This window comes from Gossypium hirsutum, chromosome A07, assembly GCF_007990345.1.
Source record: "Gossypium hirsutum isolate 1008001.06 chromosome A07, Gossypium_hirsutum_v2.1, whole genome shotgun sequence".
Lineage (NCBI taxonomy): Eukaryota > Viridiplantae > Streptophyta > Magnoliopsida > Malvales > Malvaceae > Gossypium > Gossypium hirsutum.
Window position 1 is genome coordinate 11,907,183 of NC_053430.1, and position 11,756 is coordinate 11,918,938.

The window sequence follows — 11,756 nt, forward strand, 5'->3', positions numbered from 1 at the left end:
TTTTGAGGATAATTTTGTCTTTTATATAAAATTTAGAAAAATTTTAGTATATCATGAGATTCAAACCCAAAATATTATAATTTTTAAAAAGTCAAATTTATCATTTCAACTAAAATGAATGTTAGAGTAACTGATTAAGTCAGTTAATCTATTAGTTGTTAGTTTGTCGACAGTTAGGTTTTTAGCTGTTAATAGCAGACTTTGTTATCATGTATAAAAGTAATAACAACTACTGTACATATTAGATGAATTCAATGATCATCTTTGATTCTTAAAATCTTTGTTATTTTCATTCTTTATATTAGTTTAACATAGTATCAGAGCTCCATTTTCTTTTGGAGTTAATTCTTTGAGTGCATGTGGTTTTCATGGCTCTTCCATCTAGTCTGTTTGTTGTTTAGTTTGCTACACCAGTGATGGCTTCCAACCTTAGTGGTGGGTTTCTTTAAAAATCGATTCTTTTCTACCAAGAAGATCATTATTCTTCTTGATGACAATAATTACCTACTGTGGCATCAAGACTTTTAAGCTTAACCACTTTCTTGATTATCGTATTGTTCCTCCTCCTAAACTAATTCCAGATGCAAATGGTGTGCCTAAAGAGAATCTTGAATTTGCTCTATTTGAGTAACAAGATAGCGATTTTGTCTCATGGCTCTTACTATCGATGAGTCAATGGGTTCTTCCACATCTTAATGGTATGGGTACTAGTGCTCAAATCTGTGCTAACTTGTATGGTAGTATGACTACCTCTCGATCGATGTTTTATAGAAGGGCCTTGCACTCTTAGTGCAAGGGTGATCTTTCAATGAAAGAATTCTTAATGAAAGTCAAGGGTTATTATGACAATCTTTCTAGTTGTGGAAAAGTTATTAGTGAGCATGAACATGTCACTACAATTCTTAATGGATTATCACCTGAGTATGAATATGTTATTACAGTCATAATAACAAGTCAGATACCCTACAATATTCAGGGTGTCACCACCATGCTTCTTGATGTTGAAACACGCTAAGAAGCTACAATAGTTGAGGCTACTAGTTCAACTAATATGGTCACTCATCAACAACACATGGAGTCTTTGTTCACTTCTTGCTGATCATAGGGTCATAGGTTACAAATGGCTGTTTAAGGTGAAAAATAAAGCTGATGGGACTGTAGAAAGGTATAAAGCATGATTGGTAGCTAAAGGGTTTTTTCAACATGCTGGATCTAATTTCCGAAACACCTTTAATCCATTGGTTAGAGCAACAACCATTCGGACTGTACTTGCTATCGTCGTCATGAATAGATAGTCGTTAAGGCAAATTGATGTCAATAATGCATTCCTCAATGGGAATTAAATTGATGAGGTATATATAGATCAACCACCTAGGTTTTAAGTGCTAGTTAACAATGGATAGGGGCTTATTTGCAGGTTGAACAAGGCACTGTATGATCTTCACCAAGCTCATCGTGCATGGTTTCACATTCTAAGATAGTACCTAGTTGATCAACTTGGATTTCATGCTTCGAAAGTTGATCCTTCATTATTCATTTGAGCATCTTCAGGAACTTTCTTGCTGCTCATGGCTTATGTAGATGATATAGTTATCATAGACAATGCAAATGGTGATATAGACAAAGTGGTACATCAGCTTCACAGTAAGTTTGCTTTTAAAGACATAGGGAGACAAATTTTTCTTAGGTGTTGAAGTTCAGCACACATCTCGTGGGTTGTTACTTACTCAGAAGAAGTATATCTCTGATTTACTTCACAAAACAAGAATGGCAGGAGCAACGGCTACACTTACACCTACACCTGTGGTGAGCAATCCTAAACTGTCTGCTTCAGATGGTAGTCCACCATTTTCTAATGTTCATCTTTATCGTAGTGTGGCTGGAATACTTCAGTATATGTGTATTGTATTCGTTGATCTGTCATTTTGTGTTAACAAGCTTAGCCAATGCATGAATTCTCCAAGTGACACTCATTGGACGACAGTTAAACAAGTGTCGAGATATCTCATTGGAACCATGGATCATGGTTTGTACTTCACAAAAGGTTAGTTTGAGTTAGTCTGTTACTCTAACACTGATTGGGCCTCTTCTATTAAAGATCGACATTCCACTACAGGGTATTATGTCTATTTAAGACCTAATCTTGTTGCATAGTGTTCCAAGAAGTAATCAATGGTGTCCAAGTCATCATCAGAAGCAAAATATCACAGTTTGGACAACTATGTCTCTAAGTTGTTGTGGGTAAAACAACAGCTAGCTGAAGTTGGTACGCCAATCTATCAGCACTTCCACAGTCTCAATGGCCCAAACCTTACATATCATGTTAGGGTAAAACATGTAGAAATCAATCATCATTTTGTTCGTGAAAAAGTGCTTGATGGTGTACTGCAGGTTAACTTTGTTCCCTCAATAGAACTAGTGGTTGATGTTCTCACAGATCCCATCACACCCAAATAGTTTGCCTCATTTCGCAATGCTCTTTGAGTTTTATCAGCTGTTGATGACCATGATGTTCAAGTTTCAGAAAACCGAAAGAATGTTAGAGTAATAAATTAAGCTAGTTAACCTGTTAGCTGTTAATTAGTTGACAATTAGGTTGTTAGCTATTGATAACAAACTTTGTTATCATGTATAAAAACAATAGCAGCAACTCTATATATTAGATGAATTCAATGATCATCTTTGATTCTTAAAATTTTTGTTATTTTCATTTTTTGTATTAATTTAACATTGTATACAGAGGCGGATACATGCCAGCCCTAAAATGAAAATTTTCAATTTAAGCCCTTGAATTTTTTTAAAATTTAAATTATTAAAGGTAAAATTGTACTTTGGCCCCCTTAAAATTATAAAAATTTGATTTAATTCTTTAAAAATTATAAAAATATAGACTATAAAAAATTAAAATTTTATTTAGCCCCCTAAAAATTTGTTCTGGCTTCGCCCCTGATTGTATACTATAATTATTGTATTGAAACATATGAAATGATAACTTTTAAAGCTATTAATAGAATTATTATAGCTAATTAATTATCTTCGAAAAAGTTCAATGAACTAATCTTCCATACCTGCAAGTTTTTTAATGGAACGAGTTTATCCTTTTATCTTCTTTATTCCATCTTTTATTTTTTAAGGTTAAATTATAATTTTCATCCTTTTACCGTATTCATTATAATTAATTTAATTAATTAATAGGTATATAATAAATATATATTATTACTAATTAAATTAAATTAATTAAGTGATGATAGCAAAGGGTAATCTATAAAAATAGTCACTTTTGTTTGCCTCAAGTTACATTTTAGTCACTTATGTTTGAAATGTTACGTTTCAGTCACTTATGTTATTATTTTATTACGAAGTGATCACTCTACCATTAAGTTCCGTTATCTCTCTAACGATAATCCTACGTGGTAGTCTAACTAGATTTTAGGTGCCAACTTGGATTTCTAAATGGGATGAAAATAGATTTTTAATTAAAAAATTTAATTAATTAAAATTTTTAAACCTCAACCTTAACTAAAAAAACTGTTCATCTCGTCTTTTTAACTTGCACATTTCATGCCAAACCCAGAAGAAGAATGCACTAATTAAAGAGAGGAAAACATAAAATAAATTCGAATAAAGCCATGCGGGAGATAACCAATATAAATAATATTATAGAAATGATCTTAAAATGGAAGGAATTGCTTTTTTAGGAACTATTAGACAAAAGGGCAGCAATGGAAGTGAAGTGCATCCTTGCAGGAGCTAGTAGGAATTTGTTACAAAGTTTTCAAGTGACAGAAATCAATAACATGCATTATGAATGGTACAAACACAAACTATTTCCAAAATAATACCCAAGATAGGAATAGGATAAATACGCAATGGGTGAGCTGATAACTATTTAAACAAAGGTTTCAAGTTGTACCTATTAGAGTGTCTTAAAGGAATAAGAGAAGGCAAGCAAAGAACAAGGTATTTTTAGGACAGATAACAACACAGCTAACATGATACTCATAGCATTCAGCAAAGCCCCAAAGGTGCATCTTAGCATTCTCTAACTCCAAGGTTTTACATGGCCAAAAAGAATCCAAGGTTTTACCAGCAAAATAAACAAGAAATAGTAGCTCAGTTCTAAATTTCGAATGCATACATTTATTGGGCTTGGTCATTATGTCATAAGCTTTTAGGTCAAGAAAATCACATTTGATTACCAATGGTTATTAGTCACGTCACTACAACTTCCTGCCATTGTTCTTACCTTATTCATCATTTTGTCTCTCAAGAAGGTATGTGAACTGCCATTGTTAACAAAAGAATTGCAACAAAAAAATAAAGGAGAGATTTCCGTCAAAAAATTTTCAGAAACAAAGACAGGAATGGGTGGCAAGGTCTCATATGACCATGGAACAGAAGTGAATAGCTGGCAAATAAGTATAAAGTATCCTAGCAAGAAACTATCATAAAATGATAGCTTGTGCAGAGAAAGAAAATTACCAGAACAAGTCCAATTATATTTGTTGGGTTTCCATAATACACTAGAACTCTGCTATGACCCACTACCATTACTTTTATTTCAATGAAAAAAAAACCATTACATAAAAGAAGAGACGAAAGAAAAATTAAAAAGAGGAGATGAAGAGTTTTTTTAGTTAATGTTTAGGTTTAAAAATTTTAATTAATTAAATTTTTTTAATTAAAAATCTATTTTCATCCCATTTAGAAATCCAAGTTGGCACCTAAAATCTAGTTGGATGCTACGTAGGATTACTGTTAGAGAGATAACGAAACTTAATGGTAGAGTGATCACTTCGTAACAAAATAATAACATAAGCGACTAAAACGTAACATTTCAAATATAAGTGACTAAAATGTAACCTGAGACAAACAAAAGTGACTATTTTTATAGATTACCCTTAACAAATTATTATTTTACCTTTAATTAATTAAATTAAGTTTAAAAGTTAATAAATCCAAATTTGAAGAAAAAATTTGAAAATTAGACATTTTCTTTAAAATTCTAAGAAACCGTCTTTCAAGAAATTCAAAAATTCTAAAGAGCATTATATTAGTTCTAAAATGCAGAATATCAATCCAAGATAAAATCTCGAAGACTTTTGGATCAAAACTCTCTCCAATTTGGTTGAATCAACTCAGTAAAGATAAAATTTGTTTTCTAAGATTAAGTCTAAAACACCCTTTTAAGTAGAATCATTCATCCAATATCAAGCCTCTAAGAGCCTTGGACTTGAATTCTCTTCAAACATTTTCAAAATAAAGTCTCAAATATCTTTGAGTCCAAATCAAATTAAATTCTTGAACAAATATCTCTCCAAACCTATTTTGAATATCAAGTCTCAACCGTATTGACTTTGAAGTCATTAATTTAAGGTTAAGCCTTGAAGACCCTTGAATCCAAATAAAATTAAATTCTTGATCAAACATCTCTCCAAACACATTTTTAAAATCAATTCTCAATAACTCTTGAAAAGAATTACACTCATCCAAGATCAAGTATAATGATCCTTAAACCAAACCTCCATTAAAGAGAAGAATCAAATAATTTATCCAAAAATTAAAACTCAAAATTTATAAATAATAATTTTTTATTCGCTCCAAATCTCCTGAATTGATTTCTTTACTTTACTACTTTCCTTTTATAACGTTAACTAAAAAAAAATCTAATTTGAATTTATCACGATGAAATGAAGTTTTTATATTAACTGTTTTTTAAGAAAAAAATTGCATGGATGATCAAAATTGGCAAGCAGTAGCGGAGCGGGGTGGCAGCGTGCCGGCCCTAAAATGGAATTTTTATTATATATATTCTTTTATCATTTATAAAATTTTAAATTAATAACAATATAAATTATATTTTTATCTCTCAAAAAATAATAAAAATTTAATTTAATTAAAAAATTACAAATATATAAACTATTAAAATAGTAAAATAGTAAAAATATATAATTTAATTCTGACCACTCATTTTTTTTTCTCACTCCTATCACTTTTGACAAGAATAATGGTAGAACATCAGGATAAAGGGTTACTCTGGAGCAATCTAGTGCAGTTTTTAGTGATAATGTCCTTGTGGTGATTAGAGCCATCTTAGAAGTATCATTGAGCTATATATATTGAAGGGCATGATATAATGGTTAGGCCTGCAAGCTCCGATGGAAAATATTCCGTTAAGACTGGATATTTTGTGTTACAAAAGGAAAGAATGGTACATGGGGTTGTTAATTAGGATTCAAAACTTTGGAAGCTTTTTTGGTGTATGCAGCTCCCTCCTAAAATTAAGAATTTTTTGTAGAAGAAGAAAAATTATTGAATCTCTATCTCTAGAATTAGTGAACTTACATCTGCTTGAGTATATTCTTTTTTATTGTTGTTGGGCAGTGAACTTGTTGACACTTGACACATAATGAAGCTGCTATCTGGGTGTCTATTTCTACTCCTAGGATGATGTGTCCTTTTAATTGGGTTCATCATATCTCGCATTCATATTCAATAAAGATGGCTTACCTGCGCCACACCTTGATTGAGGTTTGGGCGTGATGCTACGTTTGTCTAGAGATTTGAGTTCTTTTTTTTATATCATCTCTTTCTTTAATTATACCCGTGTCTTTTCTTTCTTTTTGCTCTTCTGCATGCTTTGTAGTTAACATTTGTGCACTGCTGTCTGGGACTTTGTATTTTAGTTTCTTCATAAATGAATTTTTACTTTTATTTTAATTACCATTACTATTACCCAATAGAAAAATATAACTTAAATTCAATTCGATTTGACTGTCAGTATTTAGATCAAAGAAGAAAACTGTTTAAATTTTAGTTTAAAAATTCATAATATTTAAAACTATTTCATGAAAAAAAACTAAATTGTAAGAGAAGAGAAAGGAAAGCATTCAATTAGTACAAATAAAGAAGACCATATAATCAATGGCGAATCCAGATATATAACTTAGCATTGTCGGCTACATATTTTTTTACTATTAATTTTCATGTATAGTTTTTCAGTAATTAAAGTATACATATATATTTATGATTTGAAATATGAATAAAATTAACCTTTTAACCTTAATAATTATGTTGCGCTTCTAATTTCTAATAAGTAATACCAACATCTCAAAATCCAAAAACTAGTATGGTCTTCTATCATTTGCAGAAGAAGAAACTAAAATTAAAATATAATTTTTACATATAGAAATCATATGATCTAAAATACAAGTAAATAAAAGAGAGAAATTATATATTCTTTTTGGGGATAGAATTTAAATTTTTAAGGAATTTAATGTAATAAAATTCATCTTAAAAGGGGTGCTATGTAAATTTCTAAAAGGTTAGGGGTAGTGGCCTTTGCCTACCCCTTGTATCTGTTATTGCATATAATATCAACTTTAAACAACTCAATGAATTAAATAAAAATTTTAGAATAATTTAATAAATATTTTATAATTTTTTGAAATTAATTTACTTAAATATAATTTTTTTAATAGCTTGATAACCATGAATAAAATTTACCCTAAAGATAAAGTACTGTTTCTAGAACTAGAAGAGCATTAACGTATACGCTTACGTCTAGTTGATATTGATAGCGTGCCAAATGCGCACTTCACTTTTTGTCATTTTCTTTTGACTAAATTTTTTAAAGACTTTTGAAAATCATTAAGCATATCCTTCATTTAAAGGTTTTTTACTTTAATAATATAAAATAAATAAATAAATATTAGAGAAGAAAAATAATATTCACGAAATTAGATAAACACTACGATAAATAATTTGTGTTATAAGATCAATCTGCAGTACCCCTTTCTATTTTAAAGAAAATTATTAGCTATACTTGTATTTTAAACTCAAAATATAATTTTTATAATATACATATAAAAATAAAAAATATATTTTTTACACTTGCCACAGATGTGACCTGTTGATCACGGGCTTGGGTTTTAAAACCCAAAAATTTTTATATCAAACTTTTTTTCAGCTTAAAAAATATATATATATTATTAAAAATGATAGAGTGCCACCTAATATATCAGTGACACCAATAAATAATATTTTTTTATGCGTATACTATTTAAAAAACACATATTTTAAATTTCAAATACTTTGAAATACAGGTGTCGCCGACTGATCCTGCACCTAAAAAGAAATTCCTTTTTAAAGAGGAAAGGGGTGTCGTCGATTGGCTAGGCGACACTAGTTATTTACTGTAGTATTTACCTAGTTTCGTGAATATTAATGCTCTTATCTTATTCTAGTATTTATTTATTTATTTTATATTATTTATGTAAAACCCCTTCATTTAATATTAAGAATATCATATATTTAATTTTAAATAAATTTGTTTCAATATTATTAACTAAAGTCAAGATGGAGTATATACTTTCTAATTTGTTTTAATATTTATTAATCATTTTATATATTTATATTTCCTAATGTATTAAACAATGATGTTTTCACACTTAATGATAAACTTAAAGAAATTTGAAATCTTGAGTTTGAGATACACGTGGATTTTCATTTATATTAATCCTACAGTAATCATTAAGAATTTCAGCAATAGCTATTAGTTTGTTTACTAAAGTTGTAAGTTCAGTATTTATATTTTAAATTGGTAAAATTTGAAAGATTTTTTAAATTTTAAAATTTTAGTTATCAAATGATAATTATTAAGTTAAATTCTATTAGTTCTAAAATTTGATACGATAAATATATTAATATAATATCATGTTAATTTATTATTTTCATATATTACTCATTAAGAATTTAATTAATAGATTAATAGTTATTATTTGTCTCAAGATTAAAATTTTAAAATTTTAAAAAGTACATAAACTTAGAATAATCTAATTGAAAAATATAAATTGTGTTTATAATTATACACATAATATAAAACTAACAGATTTAGCGAGTTAAAACTAAATTTTTAAAACTTAAAAAGTACAACTTTTATAAAATATTGGCACTACTAGCATAAATTAACCTTGAATGAAATGCAATTAGAAATTGGTGGACAAATTCATCACTATCTTTAATTCTCTCTATATAAAAAAACAAAACACCGTGAATTAATGAATAAACCATAATCAAAATGGAAGAAACAACAATTGTGTATGCATCTCTTTCACTGATCTTTCTCCTACTTTGTTCAAAATTATTATTTCAATCCAAAAAATATCCCCAAAACCTCCCCCCATCCCCACCTTCACTCCCCATAATCGGCCACCTCCACCTCCTTAAAACTCCTATCCACCGTTTCTACCACCATCTTTCTCAAAAATACGGCCCTGTCTTCTCCCTCCGCCTTGGATCTCGGCTCTTTGTGGTGGTTTCGTCTTCAGCCGTTGCCGAGGAATGCTTCACCGTAAACGACATAGTTTTAGCCAACCGTCCCAAGTTGATCGCAGGGAAGTACCTCGGCTACAACTACACCACAGTTTCCACCTCGTCTTACGGTGACCATTGGCGCAACTTACGTCGCATCGGCGCTATTGAAATCTTCTCCTCGAGTCGTCTCAACGCCTTTGCCGCTGTTCGGAAAGACGAGGTCCGGCGGTTGTTGGTGAGTTTGTCGCGTGATTCGCGTCGGGAGTTTGTGAAAGTGAAGCTGAAATCCATGCTTAATGACTTGACGTTTAATAACATAATGAGGATGGTTGCCGGGAAAAGGTATTTTGGGGAAGAAGTGACGAATGAAAACGAAGCGAGGGAGTTCAGGGAGGTTATAGAAGGGACGTTTAAGAACGGCGGTACGGCGAATCGTGCGGATTTCTTGCCGGTTTTGAATTGGTTTGGAGGGTACGAAAAGAAGGTAAAAAAGATTGGGAAAAAGTTGGATGGATTGCTGCAAAAGTTGGTCGATGAGCATCGATGGATGAAGCAGGAAAATAACGGTAATGGTAGTATGGTAGATCACCTTCTTAACTTGCAACAATCTGATCCTGATTACTACACTGATGAAATCATCAAAGGGCTTATGCTGGTTAGTTCACTCTTCTTTCTCTTCAAGTTTCATTGTTTTCGAAAGGGTATGAGGCAAAAAATAAATTAAGTCGGAAATAGTTGGTCAAACGGTCTAGTTTTTGTATGGACTTAATTAAGTAGGTTTTTCTCAAATTTCAAGGGCTTTTCAAAGATTAAAAAAAAACCGTTAAATGGGAATTTTGAACTTATAAATTAAAATTGTACTTTATCCCCTCAAAAATGATAAAATTTTAAATTAATCATTTAAAAAAATGATAAAGATATAAGCTATTAAAACGGTAAATTTACATTTTAACTCTTATAATCTTATATAGCTTAATTCTAGGCTATTCTTCGAAAAATTCTCTAGCCTTGTCCCTAATAACATACATGGTGATCATGCAGGTCCTATTACTAGCAGGATCTGATACAACATCAGTGACCTTAGAATGGACAATGACCAATTTATTGAACCACCCAGAAGTATTGAAGAAGGCTCAAGCTGAAATAGACACTGAAATAGGACAAGAAAATTTGATTGATGAAATAGATGTTTCAAAGTTAAAGTATCTTCAAAGTATTATACTAGAGGCTCAAAGATTATACCCTGCAGTCCCTCTTCTACTTCCTCATGTGGCATCTATTGGTTGCACTATAGGTGGATACAATGTGCCGCATGGCACAATCGTGTTAATGAATGCATGGTCCATTCATAGGGACACTCAATTATGGGATGATCCGACAAGTTTTAAGCCAGAAAGGTTTGAGAATGATGATTCTCAGTCTCACAAGATAATGCCATTTGGGTTAGGAAGGAGGGCATGTCCAGGGTCAGGGCTTGCTCAACGAGTAATAGGATTAACCCTTGGCTCATTGATTCAATGTTTTGACTGGGAAAGGGTTGATGGTAAGCAAATTGATATGAATGAAGGTATTGGAGGCACAATGCCTAAAGCTCATCCATTGGAGGCTCTGTGCAAAGCTCGACCGATTGTGGATAAAGCTTTGAAACTTCTATAAATAATTCTTATGTTAGGATTTTGTGCCCTTAGTAAAGTAATGTTTCAAACTTATTGGTTTGATAAAATCTTAAGAGTTAATTATCATCTTTTGTATTGTTGTGCTCAATGGTTTTTGCATGAAAAATAAAAAGAATAAGAAAATATTGACTCATTGATTACTTGAGATTTACCTAATACTAAGTTGCATCATAAAAGTGAATTATGCAAGATAATTTACACTGCAACAATTTTAGGCAATAGCAACATTTTTTTAAAGATATAGTAGCGTTTACAAGTGCCTCTAAAAATGTTAGAGGCAAAAGATAAGCCACTCTGAAAAACGCCGCTAAAATGATCGTCCATAAAAGTCGTGACGTTTGACAAAAATATGTCGCTATCATAGCGACGATGTAACACTTTTTGTGGCATTTCCAGCAGCCACAAAATGCCATAATTAGTGGCCTTTATACTATATTTGTCGCTAAAAATAAGATATTACTTTAATGGCTCTATTTATGTATAGCTTTGTTTTTCTATGTAACGTCACAAAGTCACTTATTTTTGTGGCATTTTTCTCACAAAACACCTATGTAGTGCTACTTTTTAATGGCGCTCTCATCTACAATTTTCGCTAATTGTCTACTTTTTAATGGTATTTTTTTGGTTTAAATGCTACTGATTTACAATATTTTACTTGTAACGTCCCACAAATATATGGGTCTCTGTTTGTTAACCTTGTCATAATCAAGTATATGTTTTAGTGGTTAAGTGTTGGAGTTGTGTCTTTGAGGTTTTGGGTTTGGG

At 30.9% G+C, this 11,756-nt stretch overlaps 1 protein-coding gene across 1 annotated transcript; it reads left to right on the plus strand.

Annotated features, from left to right (window-relative positions):
- Window positions 1-8,879: 8,879 nt before the first annotated feature.
- Window positions 8,880-11,124, plus strand: LOC107936806 (cytochrome P450 81Q32). The gene is made up of 2 exons (XM_016869574.2): window positions 8,880-9,970; window positions 10,357-11,124. The coding sequence occupies exons 1-2, from the start codon at window positions 9,080-9,082 to the stop codon at window positions 10,969-10,971; spliced, it is 1,506 nt and encodes a 501-aa protein (XP_016725063.1). The 5' UTR covers window positions 8,880-9,079; the 3' UTR covers window positions 10,972-11,124.
- Window positions 11,125-11,756: the final 632 nt, after the last annotated feature.